Genomic DNA, 24,993 nt, shown 5'->3' with positions numbered 1-24,993 from the left:
TTGTAATTGGTTTGTATGCATGTATGTGTGTATGTGTTGATTTTGTAAACGTGATGGCTGATCCAGTTGATTAATTGCTAAGTATAATTCAAACGATAAAGCCCAACACTCTAGTCGCCTACGTTGTGTAGAACAGGAAGGGTATTTGGTACCATAAGAATTGAAGCAACTATGAGTCAGCAAATCAACACCACACACATTCCTACTGCATACCTCCACCTGCATTTTTAATAAATATAACTCATTCACATTCAGGTGTGCAGGCAAAAGTAAAGCACTTAATTAGTCACCTCACAATGTGGAACTCACAATTGCTACAGAAAACTGCTTTCGCGGTTATCTTTAACTGTCTTAAAACTGTATATGTACAAACATACATAAATCATAACAAATTCTCTGAACATATCCTCTATGTTCCAGAAGTTGACAACATTTATGTATGACGGTTGATTTCTTATTTTAAGTAAAATTACTTTTCATTAAATAAATAGTAGCTATCAATAACAATAACATTTTATATTACCAAAACATTCTTTTGATCTTTATGAGTCTCCACTTCTTATCATTTTATATTTATTTTATAATATACATACATACGTACATATGTACATAAGAGTATGTATGTATACAAATAGAATTTTTTCATTAATAATTATCATCACTGCCTACAATTCATTCGTTATTGGACATTTATTGGAATTTTAAACATTTTGTTTTCACTTTACACGTTACTGTTGTTGGCAAGATCCCGAAATCGAAAACAACGAGAGGCAATTGAATATCTGGCGTGCGATTAATTCTCGCAAAACAACTGCCTCAACGTGCTATAAACCCCAAGATCTTAGCTGTCTTGTACGCACATATGTATGTTCTGAAAGTAAAGCCGCCGTGCGTTTCTTACCAGTTTCCTCCGACACCTGCAATTTTCTATAATCGGTTACCTGTTAAAGTAATTCGTAATCCAAATATGTAGTAAGTAATTATTCTCTTCGGTAAAAATACTAACGTTTTTATTTATTTGAACTCGCATAATTGCATTGAAAACTGGTACGAAAAATGTAAATTTAAAAAATACACATTTATTTATGCAAATTTATTTTGCAAATGTTTAAAGACATTTATTATTATACTTGTATATATATGTACCTAGAATCTAGAACATTTAGCAACAAAACCGTGCTTCCAGAAACCGAAAGTTTTTTATAAACGAAAGATTTCATAAATCTCCACACACAAATCAACAAATAGATATTTATAAATATATAAATGAACAAAAAAAATCCAACTTACCAAAACATTAATTTGTAAAAATACAAAAGTTACATAAAATTCCTTCGGAACTAGAATAATTCCCAGCTTGTTCTATACTTTAGCATTAACTAAATAGAACTTCAGCTTTAAAATATTTGTAAAAAAAATATAATGATTAATTGCATCAAAATTCATTTTGAAGAGAAGGAAAATAATTGATAAAATCCGCTTTTATGCGGAAAAGAGCACCGAAAAAACTAAAACCAATGTGCACTGCAGTCCAACGATTTCGAAAGAATACTATGAGTACTGAACGAATTTATCTTATCCGACAGATTGCGGAATAGAAAACCATTCCAGTTTATGGGGTATGGCCACTGTAGAATTTTCAAAAAATCGTTTTTTTCGCTTTAATAATAAAAATGAGTTCACCTCTCTCTCCTCCTCTTCCACCTCTTTAAACGCGTTTTTCTCAAAACTTTTTTTTCCAATTGGCGAGACAAATAACTTGATAATATTTATCCGATCAACTTCAAATTTTGAGATTATCTTTATAATTGGATTTTGCATAGAAGTACGTTTAGAAATTTCGATTGATTCAAAACTTTTTTTATGGCCAGTTTATTACCAAATTATTGACTAAAAATTTAATTTTTCTGTTCAAATGCCTATAGGTACTCTTATGTAGATTAACGACGTTTTGTCCCAGAACGAAAATAGTGGATGCTAAATATCTCGCCGCGGCGCACGAAAACAATTATCAAAGAGACATCGCACATTTGTTTATTATAGTCAACAAAATAATTTTTCAACAGCTTGAGGTAAATTAATATATCACAAAAAATAAAAATTAATGAATCTGCACATGATTTCAACCTTTTTTTACAATTAAAACTATAAAACTTCTAACCTGGAAAATATTCTCATTACATCCATTACACCGAGTTCACACACAAAGGCTTAGTCGCCGCTCGTGCTCGATCATCACGCTTTGTGTTTTTGTTCGCAACAGTTAGTGGTTACGCAATACGGAATCCTTTTTATTTTTTCTTTTCATGGTTGCAATAGCGCTCGGTTTCAAATGAATATTAACATAACGTTGGGAAATTTAAATTTTATCATCTATTTTTTCTATATATACAAACATAATAAAAATATTTTAGAAAAGGGTGAATAAGGATACAAAATTAGCTAATTAAAAATATGTTTGTGCACTGCATACATTAAGCATAGAAGAGTTTGAGAATGTGAAAAGAAAGAGAACGCAGAAAATTGTCCGACTGAAGGTGTCGCAATGAGAAAAACCAAAAAAGAATTTACCGATAATGATAAGATTCCGTGTGTGAACTCAGTATTGCGTAGCAGCGAACACAAAGCGTGCCACCCGAGCACGAGCAGCACAGTCCATTTGCTGTTGTTGTTGTTGTTGTAAAGATTGTCAGGGTCCTTTCTTGGAGGAAAAGTAAAAAGTTAACTGTCATCGAAATCACTTAACGGTAGACCCAGGAAACGAGCTGTTTCGACGGGTCCGGACCAAGTGAGTTGAATGTAGAAATTAGACAGTAACGGGGAGAGGACACTACCCTGCGGAACTCCCTGTTCAATTCTTCTTAGTTTGGAGTTTTGACCTCGAAACAGTACGGATGCTTGCCGACCGCTCAGGGAGTTTATAGTCTACCTCTTCAACCCTGGACGAAGCGTGGATTGTACAATGCAGTCAAGTAGCGTTGCGTGGTTGACTGTGTCAAAAGCTTTTGACAAGTCCACCTAAGAGGATCGTTCTCTCACAGGGTGGCTTTTGGTTTATGTCATGAACTACCTGGGCGTTTATGACGCTAAGTGCTGGGGTGGTGCTGTGCACTTTGCGGAAACCATGCTGGTGGTCTGCTAGCCTCACGTGAGTGAGGGTTGGGAGTAGCAAGACCTGGAGTGTCTGAGGAAAGGAGAGTTATCGGACGATAATACTCCCATTTTTTCCCAGGTTTCAGTAGTGGGACCACTCTTCCGACTTTTCACAAGGGCTGGCCACAATAGCTCGTGCACTTTTTCGAACGTCTTTTCTCTTTGGATTTGACAATGCCGTGACAGAAGTCCAAAGCTTACTCACACCAGAGGAGGCGTTACTTGTTAGCTAAAACAGCTGCTTCGGCTGCGAAATTGGGACGGAGTTCTGTGATTCTTCCAGCTGGGATGAAGCGATCGTTAGCAGCAGCGATCTCATTGCAGAATTGACGTTCGTCAACGATGAAGGTACTCTCGGTAAATTCTGTGATTCCGACCCAGTTAGCTTTGTTTAAGTTAACGAAGGTACGGTTGCCCACAAAAATAAAGTTGAGAGGTTTCTCGATCGAGATAATTATGGGCAAAAGGTCTTATGCGAGGGTTAGCGTAGGTCGCCAGGTTATGCTATTTATCAGACCACCGATAGCGATGGTTATATCAGGCGAGCTATTACAGGTCCTCATAATTCTGGTGAGAGCTTCGTCATTCATTGTGCAGAATTTTGAATCATCTGTCTGTTCCGCCAGGAGGGGGATGGCGCCTTACGATCGTTTAACAGGCAGGAGTGCCAAAGATCGTGGTGCGCGTTAAAGTCGCCAAGTACCAAACGGATTTCACCACGAAGTAGCACACCTATGCTCGGGTGATATCCTGTTGCATAACATGTAACGGGAGGAATATATATTGTATACTAAATATTTCGAGCTCAACATCGCCTGACCGGATAGCTGACATTCAAGGGTAGTCTCCCTTCGGTGGATGCGCCATCGATAAGATGATATTGCACAGTGTTGTGCAGTATGAAGTCTAGGCTTCCACCATTATCTCGATCGCGATCCTTACGTATAACGTTGAAAACTGCACAACTTAGAATATCTGAGCGGCTGTTTAACTTGGTTTCTTTGACCGCAGCTATCGATTCAATAATGCAATCTCCTCGATCTTACGCTGGAGCCCGTTGCAGTTAATTTTTCGCGGGTATTTAGGGGTGAGGGAGTGGCGTGATATGTCGTATGTCCCTTCGTCCTTCCACATAGTCGCCTTGCCACCAAAAAAACCGGTTTGGACGAGGAAAGATTCCACGTGTGAACGGGCACTAAGCAGCCGAATTTACGTAAATATTTATATAATATATAATATAAATACATATGGTATACAACTTACGATATAAATGGATAAGTGTAAGTAAATTTGTGATGGCTGGCATTATTGCTTTATGAATATCACATGCTCTTTGCTTGGGTATGACTTCTCTCTTTTTTACGGAATTTTTATTGTATTTCATAAGCAATGGCGAATGGTTTCGTTGTGGTGTGTGGAAAGTGGTTCAGTAAATACACTTGTTATTTAAAAAAAAAAAAATTTTTATAAAAAAAAATAATTGGATTAAAAATATAATTAAGTCTACAGATAATTTTAAATTTCGAATTGATATCATTATCCCTCGTAAAGTTAATAATGAAAAAACCCATTGCACAAGCATGCAAATACTTTTAATTTCATATGTCGGTACATCCATAAATGCATATGTTATTACATTAAGGCGTCTTGTATCTACAAAAATAACTCCTTAATTCAATAAAGGAAGCCTTAAACTCTTTGACTATATTAAAAACAAATAAAATTGATAAATAATAAATATACATATTTGAATACTTAAAATTAATTAGATGCTACATACATATACATGTTCATATTTCATCACCGACCAAACCGTGACTAAAAGTCGAAGCAGCCGACAAATACGTACATATCTAAATTTTTATACTTAAATATCTATGTACGTACATATATGTATATAAGTATTCTAAACAAATCTTCATTTTGTAGACGATTGCCTCTTTTTGTTTTGATATTGTTTCAACTATGACCTTCTAAAGGACACACGTGTGCAATCCATAAACAACTATCTCAAAATCAACAGGCAAACAAAACTAAATGGATGTCTGCTATATAAGCATGGCGGTTCTATTCTCTATACTTTAATTTTTATATGAACAAGTTAATATGCTCACACATTTGCATAAACAGGTGCATATAATATTAAATATTTAAAAAAAATTCTACACAAAGCATATATGTATAGCCTGCAATTAGACAAAGCACCTTTCCGCCCACTCATATCGAATTCGAGTGTTGCCTGAATTCTAAATTAAAATCAGACGATAGATACCCACTCAACCAATCAATTTATGTACATATCGTATATACCCGAACACATATGCACATACCCTACAAGAACAGTGACAGTCATCTTATCGGTAATATGACAGTCACAGTTGAAAAACTTTTGTCAGTCAAATGAATAGTAAAATGACTGTCAATGTTGATGATTGTCAATTGACAGTTTTCAGCTTTGATAGATTTATAGTCAGCAATGACTCAGAAAAAGGCATGAGAGCGAGCAGTATTGATATATAGTGAATCAATTCCGAATACCCATAGGTTAAAGAGAGATGCAAACTTACACACCTACGTTTGTTTACATCAGTTTTTGCACAAAGCTCTTAAGAAAATGATAGAAACTTGTTCTGCGCGCTGACAAAATTTATTCAGCTGTGACTGTCATTATACCGGTCAGATGAATGTCACTGTTCTTGTAGGGCAGTTTCTTGTAGGGTGCGTATTGTATATACTTATTTACAATTATAGACGGAAAAAAATTATAGTATTATACACACGTATTTAAAGGAATTCATGAGTCGCGTAACGCAAACACTACATTTATATTTGTGTCTATACTAAAGTTGGTTACCACCGCTGATTAAAGTAGTTCAATACCTAAGCAGTTTATACATAAACACACACCCTGTAATATTAGTTGAAAGTATTAATTATACAAATTATTGTTAAACTCTTAATTGATGTTGTCGTCAGTAATAATGCCAATGATAATGTTATTGATGCGCATACTTTTGTATCTACTGGGGCTTTTGTGTTGTGTTGATGTTGTTCAATCGCCGTTTATTAGCTGCCAAACGTCGCTGCCTCGTTTTTGTGTTGGCTAACATGTCAGGTACCTTTCCCGCTATATACGACTTATAAAAATGTGAACGCACGACCATAACAAGAACATTTACGAAGCACTGGCGTTCGCGTAACGCAGATCACGTTTGCAATGTCGTGCGTTTAGTTTCATTAACTACTCGTTGGTATGTACATGTGTCTTACTTATTCCCACGTTTTCCCAGCGTATTTACATGTTATTAACGGCGACATGACAAAGTTTTTTTGTTGTTGGAGCGGCAGAACACATCCCTAAAGTAATTTTGAGAACTACTGTCGAGTTGACAGTCCTCAGCCGGATAAAAATCTGAGACGGCTTCGGTTACGTAAACCCGACTTGTCGTTTACAACGTCTAAATTTTAACATATTAGCATGTTTAGCATATACAATTATTGAATTCTTTAAACAACATTGAAACAAATTTTGAAATTTTTGTACTTAACACTAGAACTACCAAGGGAGGTCAAAATTACTTGTTTGACATTTCTTATAATTATAACTCATTTCAGGTACATTTTGTTTCTAAAAATTTTGTACGACGTTTTCTAAAACATACAAATAATTAATTTTGTAAAACAGTTTTCTTTTTTTTATTATTTTGTTGTAAAATTATATGCAGTATAACTACATATACCGAGATGAGTCATTTTTACCCCCCACGGAACAAGGTTTTCGGTGCTGTTCTGATGTATCGTGGAAACTATTTGTGGCACGTAGCCTAAAAGATACACATAGAAACAGTTATTTTGTCATAATACCTCTAGAAAATCGAAAGTTTATAATTTTATTATCGATGAATGTGCGCTTAGCCTCAGTCGATCAGAAACGCTGCCATATACGACTCAGTCGTCTATCAGAAACATTGAAACACAACTCTCAGTACAACTATATTCGCTGTAACCTCATCCTAACTATATCGGAAAATATTTGTAAAGTTTTAGAAGTATATCGTTACGCAAGCTGCAGAAATATTTGAACCCATAGAATTTCTTCGAAACAATGAGAAAAATTTCACGAAGCAGTAAATTATTGAAAGAAATAAATAATTTGGAAGAAAATTGTTCCGATACAGAGTATGATAAAAGTGATCTAGTTGAAAATGAAAATTAATACCTTCCATCAAACAACGAAAGTCCAAGCGAGTCATCCAATACTGACAGTGACGATGAAATACTTCGACGTTTGCGTAAAAAAAGTAAAATAGTCCAAATTTTTCCTAATTCTGAAAGTGAAAGTGGAATATAGGAATTTTATATGCTCGTGATGCATACGAAGCAAAAAATTTAAAACTTCCATATTTATGGTCCGAAAAATTGGATCCGAAATTTTTCTCTAAGACAATGAGCAGAAATAAATTCACCGAAATTCTTCGGCTAATTCGGTTCTATAAGAAAAATGAAAGTAGCCAAAGATTGCATAAGAATAATTTTGCATTAGTTTCAGAGGTATGGAATAAATTTATTGAAAATAGTCAAATGTGTTATAAACCAGGTGCTGCCATTACAATTGATGAGCAGTTATTCCCAACCAAAATGCATTTCCCTACTTAGGAAAAGGATAACATGTCTTGTTTCTCGACAGTACTTTAAAAACAGAAAAATTTACTCTGACCATATATAAGAGTAAACCCAATAAAAAAAAAAAGTATTAGTGCTCAGTTCAAAACATAAGTCAGTAAAAATTGAAAAAGATGGCAAACGTTTACCTGAAACGATTACATTTTAGAACAATACCAAATTTGGCGTAGATGTTACGGATCAAATGGCTCGGAAATATACTGTGAAAGCTGGATCCCGAAGATGGCCATTACAACTGTTTTACAATATTTTAGATCTTGCCGGAATAAATGCCTGGATATTATATAAAGAAACAACAGGGGAAAATATTTCAAGAAAAGACATTTTATTCCAGTTATCCGAAGAACTTGCAATTGACTACAAAGAACTAACCGTATTATATTACTATTATTGTTCCGATTATATTCAAGTTTTGTTCATAAAATTACAAAATATATCAAAACGTATAAATTGCTGTCTTTTCTTATAGTATGTCTCTTAGTAATTTAAGAAACAAGTCATTTTGACCCTCCGGTAGAAGTAGGTATACGTCAATCGTCGGTAGTTCTAGTTTTAATATTGCTCAAAACTTTTGATACCACCAACTATGGACTATATAATGACGTTGGTGCTGTATGTGTTATTCTTTGAATTTTCCTTGAAGTTAATAAAAAAATAAAATATAATCCATAATCAACTTTTATAAATATTATTTATACATATACAAACGTGTCAATATTAAGTCTGTGCCTATAAAATCATTTAAAGTGGTGATTGTACATAACATTCATTCAGATATCAACAAGTACGAAATAATATTATTTTAGGTCCTGAAGGCTTAAATTTTAAACTGTCCCTTCTAACTTTACGTTTACAATATTTGTATCACTAAATTACTAAATCCCTAAATACATGTTAAATTAGATACACATAAATATATATGTAGAATTACTGTTTATTTCAATAATTAAAATATATATTAGCATTATATATTTTGTTTACATTTATGTTCTGAATATTAGCTACTTAAAATACAATTTAAACTTAATGCAACGGTACGATTTCTAAAAGAGTAAATTGTAATACTTGTTCATACCTACCTTTCATACTTAACCGAATGTGGAGCGTGTCCATTGGTTTCGCTCCAGTACGATTCCATAATTTCGTACTTAATTTTGTTGCTGCGAGTTGGTTGCAGTTGAGGTGGAATGGTGACAATCGTTTTTAGCTGACTGGAGTCGACAGTTGCAGTAGATGAAACGGCCAATATGGTGTTCTTGATAATTGAAACTGTTGACCGGCAGTTCCTTCTACAAATGCTTGGGGTACTGAATGTTTATAAAACTAAACCCTTGGCTCACCAATTTCCCTTTGTATTAGTTGTGGTAACAATAATTGGTACCCTTTAAGACTTTGACGGGATTAGTTTTAATAAAACTTCACTTAGATATTATGTTTTGTTTTTAAAACTTTTCAATTATTATAACGTTTTGTTTGCGAACATTAGAACCAACATATATTTTTAAGTTTATAGATTATAAAGTAAGGGAATTCCACTTTTTTATACTGAACGATTTTGTAAAAAGTTTTAACGTTAATATGTTGGATTAAGCGCGAAGTAGAGAAAAGTCACAAATCCTGGAGCAGGTACAATGTTATCACAATGTCAACTTTTACTACAATTTTTCCATTTCACTCAACTCGAAATCCAAGGACTTTTTTACAAATCCAAATGTGAATGACTTTTTTTTTTTTGGTTCGTTAGAATATCCAAAAGTAATTTCTACAGCTATAGGCACTTAAGTATGTCCAAATTAATTACTTTAATTTCGGTCTTTTTTCTTCAATACACATTTTTTTAGTTTAGATCATTTCGGCTAATTTTGTATTAAAGTATGAAGAATCAGATGTTTTACAACTTTGCAAGGAAAGCAATCAATTTGTTTAAAATATAATTGTGAGCGTTAAAAGCTGTACCCAACTGATAAGACTCTTCAGATAACAAACGTATTTTTATAATTTCTTATCTCTGAATACACTCACTAATACCAACGTTTCTGGTAAAAATCGTGCATGCACAGCTCTTCAGATTTATTTGTGTAGGTAGATTTCTTAATCAGTAACGTGGTAATCTTTCTAATACTTTTGTTTTACTGCCATTTTTGTATAAAGCCACTATACAAATTGATCTTTTCCACAACGAGGCGATAGTTTTTTATTTTCTTCCTTCTTTCATTGGCTACTTTATTCGACGATTTTTATTTGAAAATTTCCAATCAAGTAATATAAGAGTGGCAACAATGGCTTGAAAACTTTAACTGCTATAGTCACAGCGACTGAACGACACCACCCGAAATATTTGTCTTGCTTTTCAACAAGTTAACTTATTGTATATTATATATTATATATTATATATATACATATTTACATATATATATTTTGTTTTAAGCTATTCGTTCCCTCTTTCAACTTTACTTCGTACGAAAACCTTGAATCGTCAAATAGTCGCTATGCGTACACAAATTTTAATTTTCAAAAATAAAACGTGAAAAATACTGTCGAAAACGTGATTTTTTTAAGATATTTGAGACAGCAAGACTTGCTCTCCGTCGTTTCCTCAGTGGAAAGCTTTTTTCTATATACATACATATACACGTTTCACAATTTGTCACGTTTGCGTATTCGTACACTGTCGAAATTTTCGTTTTATCTTTTTATATTCAATGGCTTTGTACTTTTTATTTGTGTCCAGTTTGACTTTTTCACTTCACTTTTTCTCTCTCTCTCTCTATCTATCTATTTGTCGTATTTGTTTCTTGTATATTTTCCAATTGGAATTACACCAGTTGCTCAGTATTTGCATATACATATATACTTTTTTACTAACAACCACTTGCCACGCTATGGAATGTGGAAACTATAATTTCTTTACTCTGCTGTTTTATTTGGATTCTAAATTCACTTCCACAAATTAATTTTTTCGATATTTTATAGCAAAAATTTAGTTGAACTAGGCTTGGCTACTTTGATTCTACTTTTTTCCACTTGCGATGCAGTTATTACATATCGCGCTCTCATTTAACGCTCTCCCGTGTGCCACCACAGTCTGAATTCAAATGAATTGGACGGAATTTCTAAAATTAACACGAGACACAACACGGTACACAATTTTAGCAACGAACGCGACAAAACGAATTGACAGCAATGAATATGACTACACCAACAGCAAAATACTACGTAAGACGACTATAAGTATATTTACACATATGTACGTATGTATATGTTTATCCTCTGTAGGGGAAAGTGAAAAGTGATTTTTGGTTTATTTGCCATTTGTAACTAGAAGGAAATTTGGGTGTACACGACAGTCTATAAATTCCTACATGTATCAGTCCATGCTCATTCCGAATACGGCAGAAAACGAGAAATAATTGGAATCGCTTTACGCGTAAATAACGCCCGCATGAGTTTCGGGTAGTTTTATCAATTGTGCCCAAAAAAAAAACTGATAGGATAGAATCTAGGTTTATACAATGTCTGGTATAGATCTCTGTTAATATGAGTACATACGTACAAAATGTCGAGAGGATAAATTCGTTTCCAGTTGTGTATAGTATGTTGCATATATTAAAGATAAACTGACACCGAAAATAAATTTTTAAGCACTAAAGTAAATTTCAGTTTTCATATATTGTATTATTATTGTGTATGTTATTTAATTCATTCGTTCTACAAGCAGGAAGGCCTATGGTAAAGGCATAAAAAATTATTAGCATACTGTGGCGAACATGAATGTCAGAACATGTCAGAATCGATGACAAACTCCTAGAACCAACTAAATAACGAAATTCGTAGGTGCCAGAATGTTCGAGTAGCGAAGTTTTGTTAACAATTCACTATATATGGGCTGCCGGATTGTGCAGCAATCACAGTTCTAATTAGAGTGCTGCCGTGTAAAAATCAATTCTTTGAGTACATAACCAATCTTCAAACTATCACATTTGCATATGAGCTGCAAAACTATCGATGGTAGTAATGTAACGGACTTCTCAATAAATCGTCTACCTATAATTCATTCTTGAGTTCGATTACTGGGTTGTTTAATAGAAGTCCAAATTTAATAGTTATGCACTTTTTTATATTTCTAATTCCAACAACTTAACGATTGCATTTCGATATTTTTTTAAGTGCTCGGACCCCAGTGAGTCTATATCACGCCTAAACACGGGTATCCATATTATAAAATTTTTAAAAATCATATAACGTAATAAAATATTATTTAAAAAAAAAAAAAAAAACTATAACAAAGAAACTGTTTGAACATTTAACGTCCGTTCGATACCAAGTGAACAAAAACTGTACTTAGTATGAAAAAATAACAATGGTAAAGAGTGAAAGGTGTAATACATAAGAAGGTAAATTATGTACAAATACCTGGTATTTGGTTTGCTCTTTCAGTGATGTCAACTTCTAACTAACATACTCCGACTCAAACCAAATCATCTTCAAAAAACAGAATAATATTCATTTAACATTCGAATCCACATTATTAATTACGTATGAGAATAACAAACTTTAATTACATAGGTATTTAACAGAACCTTATGTTAAGCAGTTTACAAAAACGTTTATGTTTCTCTTCTGGAAGAGATTTTGTAAAAATATCAGCTAAATTTTTTGCAGTCGAGATATATTAAATGTCAATTTCTCTGCGGTAGTATTTCTCTCATACGTAGTGGAACTTATACCATATGTTTGCTCCTTTTGTGGAACATTGGATTTTTCACTGCAAATTGCGCACCTTGGTTGTCTGAGAAAAATTTAGTAGCAGAATTTACGAATGAAAGAAAGCCAATTTCCTGTAATAGACTCCTTAAAAATGCAACTTCCTTGGATTGTGTCGAAAACTGCAGTGAACTGAACTTCACTGCAGTTTTTACTTTCGCACTTTTTTAAGCAGGAATAGCAGGGAGGAAGTAGGTTTTGACGTTTATCAATTGCGCTCTCATTTCCAGTGAGAGACGAGTTGGGCATCTCCTTATCTCTGTTTTTAAGACTGTTCCAAATGGCAACGGTGGTGATGACGATTTACAATCGAAAATACCCCATTCTTTTAATAGCTCCTCTGTAAAATGAGATTAGCATTGTATAAGTCTACAAGTAGCCAAAGAATCAGCTGTTTTCCTATGTGTGTGAAACAGCCGTGATCACCTGATCGAATATGCCCTTTTTTGACACAGAGTTTTAAATAAAAGGTTGCAGTTTAACAATTTGCATTTAAAATGGAAATATCTCGAAAACTATAAGTTTCCGGCGGCAATAATTGTATATACTCGTGATCTGGAGAATCTCCTCTATCCAACCATACCCCTCTTAACCCTGAAATCGTGGGATGCTAAACGAAAGTTTTCCCATTGCTTTTCCTCACCACTTCTGAGGTTTCAATATAGGCGCGTTACCGATCTTTTTTGGGTGTTCGTTTCCCCAGGACTAAACCGGTAAACTAAGAATTTAAATATTCAACAGACAAAGGATTTTCACTCACAAAAACATAAACATGTAAGTTAAAAAAGATAAAATCGGAAACATTTAATAATATTTCAATACAATAAATAATAATTTAAATAATACTATTTAAATTTAATCTTTAGGAATTAAAAAACCTTAAAATATTTAAATATGAAATAAAAACATTCTTAAAGTTATTAATTTTAAAACACAACACGGCAACACACTATAGCAGATTCCTGCCATTTGAACGTTTTAGTAGTAGAATATTAGTTGGCAACCCATACAAAGTGTGACTTTAGTAGCAAAATATTGGTTGGCAACCCGTACCAAGTGTGATTTTAGTAGTAGAATTTTCGAGGCAACCCGTACCAAGTGGGATATTTTTGCGTGTGTATTAGTGAAAATCTTAGGATTGGCTACTTGTAGATTTATACAATGGAGATTAGTGAAGCTGAATATTTCCGCATGGAGAGTCTCTCGAAATTTCCAACTAAACGCGCATTGTGTTTCTCCACAGTTCCATCAGCGCGCCATTTTGTATTGAACACCCACTTGCTCCCAATAATATTCTTCAATTCATATTTACCAACTACCACGTTTTGTTTTTTGTTAAAGAATAATTTTCCAACTTAATCTCGTCTTTCCATAACTGAGAACAGCCATCTGACATTGCTTCTGCCACAGTTTTAGGATCACGTGCACAAGTAGTTGACTTAACGACTCTTGTGAGTGTTCACTCGTCTCAAGAACATTTTTTACCCTTTGGAAGAAATTTAGGTTTACCCGGTTTTTTGTCTAAATACACGACATCGAACGCAAAATCTTTCGAGTGAAAAACACTAGGGTTTTTATTGAACCAGTATTCGGATTTTTCTTTTACTTTGCTGTGGCGTATAACTGGTTGTAAGTTGATGATTGATACCTTTTTCTTTTAAAAAACTTTGAAATACGCCAAATATTCGCTCCCATTTCTGACCGCGTTACAAAATCTTTAAAAGCACGCAGCGCTTCTGACTTATTTTTTAAGAAATAGGTAGAAATGTACCTTGAACCGCTCTGGGACGATATACGCATCGGTCCACAAATTTGGAATGAATAAGTTGTAAGCAATTTTTTGTGTAAATAGTTTGATTAGTTTTGAATTGATTAACCTTTATTTTACACTCCGCACAAATAACACAAGAAATTTCATTCGTAAAATTTAGTTTCATATCGCTCACAATATTTAGTTTTGATAATGTTGCGAAATCATAAAAGTTTAAATGACCAAATCGCGAGTGCCAACGTTTATTTTTTTTAAGTTGAATTGCTGTTAATACATGCTCTTGCCTTTTTTCTTCAAAACAATCTTTACCGTAGCTATCTACCACACGCGCTGTATTTTTACCAAATGTCACACAATGTCCATAACTAATATTTTGCTGACCGACAAAATATTAGAATGTAAGTCTGGCTCAAAAAGTAAATTACACAGAGTGATCTATGTGTTTCCCGATTGTAGAAATACATCACCTACGCCTTGAGCGTTTACACTTTCACCTGATGACAATAGTATGGATTTTGTGCTCTTTTCTAATTTATTAAATAATTCCCTATTGCAACACAAGTGAGAAGAAGCACATCTGTCTAAAATCCATACGTTTTTGTTTGTGCTAAATTTTATTCCAAGTGCACTCATTACTTTTGCTTGTGCAGATCTACTGTTGCATTCTGACCTTACATGACCGCGCCGCCCACATGCATAGCATTGAATGTTTCTCTTTCGAATTGCATTGTTTCTGCCGTTGTAATTACCGCTCGTACTGCTGCTGAAGTTGTTGCCGCTGTCACCTCTGTAGTTTGACCTTCCAGCGTTCTCGCTTCTCTTTTTTGCTGTTTTTGCTACAAACACTTTTTCGGATCCACTACTGTCTACCCGACTTCTACGACGCAGATCCTCTTCCAATATTTTGACCTTCAGTTGACCTAATGAAGGTAAATCATCACGCAACAACAAAGCTCTTAAAATCGTCTGGCAAGCTGCACAACAACACAACATATAGCGGATCCTCTGGAACAGCAATGTCCATTTCTTTCAGACTTTCCGCGATGTCACTTTTAATTTGAAATCGAAACAGACTTAAATAAATTTTCTTTTCTTGATGGTGTTTTTGCACTATATTTCTTTTAACATTATCCATGCCTCTGCAGCATGTACACAATTTTTCACATGAATCAGTTCCAACGGTTTCACAACTTAATAGTTGCTAGCGCTTTTTGATCATTTGCCAGCCACTTAATCTTAACTTCTGCAGATGTATCCTCTGGTACAGGTAACATGACTGTTTCCCAATAATCCATGGTAATTAAGAGGCTTTTCAATTGCATAGCCCACCTCTCATAATTTTAACCATTTAATTTTTCAATATTTAAAACCGATCCGCTCATTTTTATTTTCAATAAAACAATTACAAAAAAATACACGATATTAATCATATCGACCGATTTTTTGGCTGAAACGACTATAGCGAAACACGTGATGGGTCTGAGCTTATAACCTTTCTAACAAAGACAAATTTAATTCAAAGACGTCCGTTCGACCAAACGTTTTATTGAAGTTAACAAAAACTGTAAGGAGGTAAAGGGCTGGACCAAGGTGTCATGCGACCCGTGCCGAAGATCAACCTGGCTGGGGGCCCTTAAATAGCCCAGTCTCGCACGGAGCTTACGGATACCTGGCGTCCTCCGCCTTACTTGCGTAGCGGGGGCTATGCGCAAGCGGACATACTTTCCCCTACACTCGTGGGTCCAAAATATGAGCCAAAACATTAATAATGATAAAAACAAAAACAAAAAGGAGTCCGGACCTCCTTCAAAAAGACCGGTGGGAGCGAGTTGCTCCCAGAGAAGAGCAGCGTTTGGCACGAGCTCGACAACAGCCAAAGCGAGGACAGGAGCGAAGCTTGATCCTGCAGCAAAGGCGAATACTAAGGGGGCAGTGGCCAAGGCTGGCGCCACAAAAACAGCAACGCTGGAGGCAGCCCATACCAACCCCTGTAGCCAAGGCTTGGCAGCTAAGCAGGAGAAGGTGGGAGATGCTAAAAGCGAAGCTGCCAGCAGTGGGTCAGCCAGAGAGTGGCCTTCCTTCAGGATTGATGACCCGGCAAAGGCAAAGTATGCAGAGAGGCGACGCGCTGCATACCTGTTGAAGAGGGTGGAGCTGCAACCGCCAACCATTGAGGAGCTCACAAAGGAGTTCCGAGAATCCATTGATTGCGCGAGAGCTGTCCTACCTAACTTCAAGCTAGAAGTGCCGGTAGTGGCAACAAAAAGACAAAGGTCCGCTGAAGAGGCTAAGCCGTCAGCTAAGAGACCGAAAACTAAGGGCGTGACGCCCGTAAGATCTTTTGCTGATGTGGCCCGAAACCGCATTGTCATTGGAGTACTGGATGAGGGTGACCCCGAAGGAAAAATCCCCAGAGCCCAATGGAAATGGGTGCAAGCCGCACTGACGAATGTGGCTTTAAAAGTGCTACTAAGCAATCCAGGTCCACCCCCGTCATGTGCGGATGCCGGATGGTATCAAGGGCAGATAAAGATGATGGCGTGTGACGACGAGAGATCGGTCCAGCTATATAAAGCAGCAATAGCTAAGGTGGGAGAGGTCTACCCCGGAGCCAAATTAGTGGCGGAGAGATCAACTACGGATTCACAAAAGTAAAGGTCATGACCTACAAATCAGACGCCGATTCAGGAGAAAACTTGGCATCGGAATCGGAGTGTGAAGTCGAGGAAGATCCAGTGGAGTCCTCGAGTGACGCAGAGATCACGGATCAAGGTGAGTGTACTTCGGGGTCTGAACTTGCGGACAGACTCTCTAAACTCTACACTGAGAGTGAGCTTTAAGGCGACTCTCATGATGATGCAGAGAAGACCATAACTAATGCGTCTTCTCCAAATTAATTTACACCACAGCAAACTAGCGTCTCTAGCCCTAGTTAACCGCATGGCAGAAGAACGGCCTGACTTTGTCCTCATTCAGGAGCCATGGGTTAACGGAGGGCGTATTTGCGGTCTGAGGACACCAGGTTACAATCTATACGCGAATGGTTGTGTAGGTAAGCCTAGGACATGTATATTGGCTAACAAAAAGCTTAATGTCTTTTTATTACACAGTTACAGTGGTAACGACACTACGGTGGTAAGCTGGGAGACGAGCAAAAGGAAATACCGGCTCGCATCATGCTACATGCCGTACGACGAGGTAGCAGTACCATCGCAGCTGTTCAAGGAGCTGGTACGAGACGCCGAAGCATCCAAGTGTTCGATCATACTTGGGTGCGACTCCAATGCGCACCATAATCTATAATATATAATTAATTTTGCCAAACTATCCCAAGAAGATATAGAGTGGGATAACTATCACAACCACCTTCGGGCATACAAAAAGGAGGTAAGAAAAGCAAAAAGAAATTCGTGGAAATCTTTTTGTAGTGACATCGAAGATACGGCAGAAGTGTCCCGACTGAGAAAGATAATGACACAGTCGAAACATAGCATCGGATACCTTCAGAAGCCAGATCACAGCTGGACAGAATCCAGTAAAGCGACTCTGGGCCTACTAATGGACACTCACTTCCCAGACAGTTCCGAGAACCTCACAGGGGAGCATATAATGGAGAGTGAAGTAAGCTCAGAGACCCCTCCGCTAGACATAGTGTCAGATGACAATGTTTATTGGGCAATAGGCAGCTTCAAGCCTTATAAAACGCCGGGACCAGACGGTTTATTCCCGGCCCAGTTACAGCAATCCCTGAGCTACACAATAAATTGGATAACAACCATGTTTAAAGGGGCGCTGAAATTGAACTCCTCGACATGGAGGGAAGTTAAGGTGATATATATCCCAAAGGCGGGCAAAAGCTCACATATTAATCCAAAGGATTTTAGACCAATTAGTCTTTCATAATTTCTTTTAAAAACGCTGGAAAGACTAATAGAAATACATATAAAAGACATACTAAACCCAAAAAAATGGCAGTTTCGCAGCATGCGTACTCGAAGGGTAGATCCACAGAAACGGCATTAAGCTCGGTGGTAGCAGAGATTGAAAAATCTCTGGAAATAAAAGAATACACCCTCGTAGCCTTCCTAGACATAGAAGGTGCCTTTAACAACATCCAGCCGAAGGCCATATTGAGCGCACTTAAAGGTCTGGGCATATCTGAGCCTCTCCGGAAATTAATTGAACAGATGCTCTTGGGCAGGTCATTTGTTTCAACGCTGGGATAGTAGTATGGTGGCCAATTACAGAAAAGAAATATGCGATTAGAAGCATGGAAAGTATACAAAGAGCAGCTAGTATTTGCATCAGTGGAGCTCTCAGAACTACGCCAAGCCAGGCACTCAACATAATTTTACACTTGCTGCCAACAGACTTATATTGCAAGCAAATGGCAGCGAAGTTAGCTCTGAGAATAAGGGAAGCCTCCCTATTAGTCGCCTGCAACAAGGGGCATTCTAGGATACTTAGGAAGTTCCCGTTTCTTCCCATAACTACGGATTTTCGCAATCCGGGGGAGCTGAACCTAAATCCGGTCCTCAATATTGCCTTTCCCTCCAGAGAGGAGTGGGAAAGGGATGTAGTGGACAAGGAAGAAGGGATTAGCTTCTATACGGATGGTTCCAAACTGGATAACCGAGTAGGCGGCGGTGTCTTCTCGGCTAAACTAGATACCAAAATCGCCTTCCGGTTACCAGACCACTGTAGTGTCTTCCAAGCAGAGGTCACTGCAATTAAAGAAAGCCTTCTTGTACTAACAAAAAGCGTAATCACAACAAGAAGTGTATTTATATATACAGACAGCCAAGCGGCTTTGAAATCTCTGATGTCTCATAGAATTTCGTCGAAGACAGTGAAGGATTGCCATGATCTTCTAGCGGATCTGTTATCCTATTTCACTGTAAATCTGCAATGGGTTCCAGGACACAGTGACATCCCTGGTAACTGCGTAGCAGATGAACTAGCCAGAACAGGCACCACCCTACAACTAGATCCTGGTAAGGTGGACACGTGTAGATACCTAATCGACAAACATGTCATTAATATAGCCGAGTGAGGGCAAACGTGGCAAGAATGGAATATGAGCCGAACATGCCGACTGTTAAAATTCAAGAGGAATGATATAAGAACTCTCGTAGGAGTACTAACAGGCCACTGTCTAATAAGCAGACATGCAAGTAGACTTGGCGCGCCATATAACGACTATTGTAGAAGCTGTCAGGAAGTAGAAGAGGAGGAGACCATTACACATCTTCTATGCGATTGCGCAGCACTATATAGGAAAAGAATCGCAACCATCGGTCGTGGGTTTCTTGACGACGTCTCGGAGGTTGCACAGATAAAACTTGTCTCACTGATGAAGTTCATCAGAAGTACGGGGTGGTTCAGAGAGGAGCCAAAAGAGTGAGGGGATCCAGTGGTATCCCAATGGGCCTCCTAAAGGCCTAAGTGTGTCGAATGACAGCCACTTTACCTACCTACCTACCTAACAAAAACTGTACTTAGTATGTAAAAATAACAATGGTAAAGAGTAAGAGGTGTAATACATAAGAAAGTAAATTATGTACATAGTATTTGGTTTGCTCTTTCAGTCCTGTCAACTATACCTAACAGAAACATCGTTTAAATTAGAAATGTCTTCTGTAGTCATATTTGAACTTAAAACGTTTTGAATTTTGAAAAAGTTTTCCTTGTGTCTTTCTGAGTTTTGACTTGTTTCTGTAAGAGGTAACAGTATTTGCGTTGAAGGCATTGGTGGATATGGTATAGCAAAACGACAAAACTGTTGTCCCACTGAGATTCTGCAGCCGATAAAGTGATAAAGAAGGTTGGAAGCCGAAATTGTCAAATCATAGCGATGAGGTGAGGATCTAACGACTTTCAAAACCTTGTAACCAATAGATTTGTTGTTTAATAGATTTTGGGCCCTAACTCGGTTGCGACCCGAAAACTTTCTAAGGCAAATGGATGTACTATTCTTCATTTGTAGCAGTTCTAATTTTTTGTAATCATAGAACAACTTTGGAATGGTACACGCTCTTCTGTCAAAACGGCGAATTTCAGAACGTATTATCTTACTATATATTTCAGAGCATGTACGCTTCTGCCCAACGTTTATTGTTCCAAATGACAACTCTTCTGAATTTTTATCTTGAATTTTGTCAATTGGTCATTGTCCGCTAAAACTAAACGTTATAGTCTAAGTTTTCTACAGGAATATTGTCCAAAAGATTTTCTTGACCGCCTGGATTTAGCTCTGAAGGTAAAAGACCCGTGGGAATATTATTACCTGAGGGATTATCATGAGAAGTTTGTGCCGCATGAAAAGATTGAAACAATCGGGAATCCTCTGCAGATGCATCCAACGGAACTTCTTCTTGGTTATTAAATTCTGAAATCCAGTTTTCATTAATATGTGTATTGTGCTCACGATACAGAGGGGTATTCACTAAGAACTGCAAAGCTTCCATAATCTTTACGGAGCGTATGGTATCGATCATGTAATCATGATTTAATTCCAAACGCCTTCTTAAGTGAATTTATATAATATAAGCCTCATCAAAGGACCTTGGTAGAGATGTCCCAATGTTGTTAACAGAAATTGGTATATTAACAACAGCACCATTGAGCAAACTCTGACTTTGATATCCTAACGGACGGATTCTCGTAAAAGGCAATCTAGGCATTATGAGACGTTCTTCAATTGGGGTTAAACCTTTCCAACAATCCGGTATTTCAGGAAAGTCTAGACCGTTAGCTAAACATATTTTTGGAACGTTCTTTTTAACAATCGCATTTTTGCAAATAGCACAAAAATTGCATTTTCCATCTTCTGAAGGAAATTTTTGCATTAAAAAGAAGGCGGATGCAGCATTCGGGTGACCTTGCGCAATAGTTTCGAAATTTAATTTGCGAGCTTGGTGTGAAAACTATAATCCGCCGCAGCAAATACATATTTCAGTAGGGCCCTAATTTGTATTTTGGAAATAAATGTTTTTGAAATCTGTTAAATTGCCACTATTATCAGTTTCTATAACATTATTTTCTCTCGGATTCGTTTGGACTGCCTTTGGTTTTCAATTTGCCTATTGAGTGGGTTATCTCTACGAAGGCGAACTTCACCTTGTCTAAGACGTCTCTGATTCAAAATTTCTTCCCTCATACCACTCCTACTAAGCTGTTGACGTTGTGTTTCTCTATCACGCTCCTCTCTCCTTATTTCAGGATTTCTTCTTGCATGTTCCCTTTGCATTTAATCACGAATGCGCTCTAAAGTCCTATACTCACGATTTCTTGCGCGAAGTTCTCTATGATCCTTAGTGTTCCTACTTTGCTCATCATAACGTACCTCGAGATTTTCGCGCCGAAATCTATGTCCCCGAGTATTTCTGCTTTGCTCTTCAGAGCGGATTTGGGGATTTTGACGTCTTGCCCTATGTTGAACAGTATTTAAATTTTGTTCAAAAGACCGTACCTCGAGATTTTCCCGCCTGGTTCTATGTTGATTTGTATTGATTATTTGCTCGGAAAGACGTACATCATAATCTAACCTACGATTAGCGTGACTTACAGTATTTTGTGACTGCTCACTATCTCTATATAAAGAGTTTGCACGAAGAACTCTCATACGTCTTCGATTCTGAAGACGACTTTTTTACTTAATCTAGGCATAATTAATTAATAATAAATGGCTTATTGTATAAAATATTTATACAAGTAGATAATACTTATATAATTCGGTCCGTCCGGAGGTGAAAAGTTGAATCCTAGGTGCTGCTCTCTTTCACTGTAATTGAATCCTTGCTATGACCCCTTTCCTGTTCGGTGTATAGGTACTTTGGTTGAATATACTAGTGTAAATGTTAGCACATATGTACAAGTATGTATAATAATAGTTTAAACACTATATAATTAATACATTGAAATTTGAATTTGTTTGAAAAAAGCATATTGCTGGTCAAGAAATCTAGTGTAACTGAAACTAAAAACACATTTTACTGATATTTTTATACTCCCGCAACATGTTGCTACAGAGTATAATAGTTTGTTATGGTATATTTTTATACACACATCTTACGTACTTTTGTATACCTATACATTACTTAGATATTCAATAACATATTAATACATAATATTATATTTAGTTGTATTTATCTATATATATAAAGAAGAACGTGTATATTATGAAATCGATAGACTCAGAAACTATTTGACCGATTATTATGAAAATTGGTAGGTATATGTATTTTTTCATGGAGAAGGTTTTTATTGAATATTTTATATTGACGTAACTCGTCACCTGAAACTTTTTTGACTTATGAGGTCTTAGTGGATTTATGAGTATAAGAGAAACGCTTCCTAAGTATTGATGATATAATAAAATATTTAATAATATACAGGAGTATTTTAATATATTATAAACTCCGAAACGGATAGACCGATTGAAATGAAATTTTTGGCCGATCTTCAAGATAGCCTAGCAAGTGATCCTGTAAAGTTTAGTGGCGATCGAAATATTAAATTTTTTTTAATGTTTATGACATTTTTGAGCATTTACTAACTGCAACCAAATACGAAATGCCAAATATAATTAATTGGCTGTATTTTCCCAGACGCAATGATTACTTAAATCATAACTGGCTCGGTAATCGAGCTATATAGACAGCAAAAAATGCCGAAACTAATTTTGGATAATAACAGTTTACTCAATATAATTTAATTATACCATAGCTACAGCAAGGCGTGGTCGGAGTCTTCTAGTATTTTAGAAATTATTAGTTTATTTCATTGTATATATATTAACTCTACCAAAGTGGATAACAATTATATTATAAGCTTAAACGTCTTACAGAGAATCGTTCATTATATGAAGGTGTGAGGTTTATACCAAGGTATATACTAATTTCATTCTAATTCAGCGTCAAACCACATAATTTTTACGAAATCTTATCCACTTAATTTCGTTAAAATATCACATTTTGATCAACCGGAACGGTTTAAAGTCAGGTGGAAAGACAGAAATCATATATATATTGGGGATAGAGAAAGATATTAATTTTGACATTGCTCAGCTATACTCGAGAACATATTTTGAAGCAATTTTATATATAAAAAAAATATTAATACTCACTGACCGACATATTCGGCATAAAACTGGTTAGAATAACGAAAAGCATTATAGGTAGTATATGGAAGTTGAGGGTAGTATTAACCCGATTATATCAATTTTTGCCAATACCACATACCATTAACATGGCACAGACTAATAAAATCCTCCCACTGTTTCATTAAGGCACCTCACATACTTGTGTGCATTAGTGATGCTAATCATATGGAGTAAAGTCAGACGAATGTTCGAAAGTCCTGATATTAGTTACATGGGGGCTAGGTAAACTTTTCATCCGATTTCATCCATTTTAGACACATAAAGGTACTCTGTTATGAGCAAAACACGCTCCTCATTTTCATTGAGATAACTCACATACTGCGCGATATACGCGGTATAAAGTCACCCGGAAATTCAAAAATCTTTATATTAGGTATATGAGGGCTATAGGAAGTATTGATCCGATTCAACCCATTTTTGACACAAAAACATACCATTATCGAGAATATTATTATATGAATTTCAATTATATATCTTATACATTGACCGATATTTTCTGTAAAAAGTCAACTATAGGCACTGGGGTCCACATATTCAGTACCTAGGGGCTTGAACAGTTTAGAGAATTTTTGGTCACAAGGTGGCATACTTTAAACGCATTATTTACGCAAAGTTTTACCCCGATACAATCATTGTTGCTTGATTTGCATACTGGAAAGTGAAAGAATCAAATGGAATTTAAAATGGTGTTATATGGGAAATAGGTGTGGTTGTAGTCGTACCATTTCCGCACTAGAACATTGAAATATGAAAATAATGTTATGTACCGAATTTGGCTGAAATCGGTTAAGCGGATCCCAAGATATGGGTTTTCATCTAAAAGTGGGCGGTGCCACTCCCACTGACTAATTTTGAACGCGGTTCCTATAAAGTCATCTTATACCATCCTATAGATAAAATTTAATGTCTCTGACTTGTTTAGTGCTTTGTTTATCGCGCTTTTAGTATTTTTTAACAGTACCGTTATATAGGGAGTGGGAGGGGGTGTCACCCAATTTCACCCATTTTCACACTGTAGGTAGAGGTGCTAAAAACATTTGCTTCCAGAGAATTTTTTTATTATAGCTCGAGCAGTTTTGGAGATATGCACATTAAACCTATTAGAGACGGGACCACGCCCACTTTAAAAAAAAAATTTAACTACAGATGCCCCTCCTTAATGTGATGCTGTGTACCAAATAACAGTCTTGTATGTTATTGCGGAGCTTAGTTATGGCAATTTATTTGTTTTTGATTAATGGCTTTTTGTGGGCGTGGCAATGGTCCGATTACGCCCATCTATACCAATACCCACTACCAACCGTCTTACGGTACCAAGAACGGATGGACATACAGACACTCGGATTTTAACTTGTCTTTTCATCCTTATTATTTATATATTATATATATCCCTATATCTAACTCGATTAGTTTTAGGTGACACAAACAATCGTTAGGTCTATGCAACCGGTACGGACTC

The 24,993-nt window shown here is 36.2% G+C and overlaps 2 protein-coding genes across 2 annotated transcripts in view; one reads left to right on the top strand and one right to left on the bottom strand.

The window, feature by feature from the left end:
* Window positions 1-11,106, bottom strand: part of cwo (transcription factor cwo) — a 36,206-nt gene extending 25,100 nt beyond the window's left edge. The window contains exon 1 of the mRNA XM_036370368.2: window positions 8,916-11,106. Coding sequence (XP_036226261.1) covers window positions 8,916-8,974 — 59 coding nt within the window. The 5' untranslated portion in view covers window positions 8,975-11,106. The remainder of the gene's footprint in view (window positions 1-8,915) is intronic.
* Window positions 11,107-14,505: 3,399 nt separating this feature from the next.
* LOC138859025 (neuromodulin-like) lies at window positions 14,506-19,934 on the top strand. Its single transcript, XM_070113164.1, has 2 exons — window positions 14,506-17,423; window positions 17,482-19,934. The coding sequence occupies exon 1, from the start codon at window positions 16,076-16,078 to the stop codon at window positions 17,024-17,026; it is 951 nt and encodes a 316-aa protein (XP_069969265.1). The 5' UTR covers window positions 14,506-16,075; the 3' UTR covers window positions 17,027-17,423; window positions 17,482-19,934.
* The last annotated feature ends 5,059 nt before the right edge of the window (window positions 19,935-24,993 follow it).

This window comes from Bactrocera oleae, chromosome 2 (assembly GCF_042242935.1).
Source record: "Bactrocera oleae isolate idBacOlea1 chromosome 2, idBacOlea1, whole genome shotgun sequence".
In the NCBI taxonomy this organism is placed as follows: domain Eukaryota; kingdom Metazoa; phylum Arthropoda; class Insecta; order Diptera; family Tephritidae; genus Bactrocera; species Bactrocera oleae.
Note: the sequence above shows the minus strand (reverse complement) of the source record. Positions and strands in the feature narration are given on the sequence as shown.

Coding starts and splice junctions, on each gene's coding strand:
- LOC138859025 (XM_070113164.1), top strand. CDS start 16,076: ATGCGCAAGCGGACATACTTTCCCCTACACTCGTGGGTCCAAAATATG.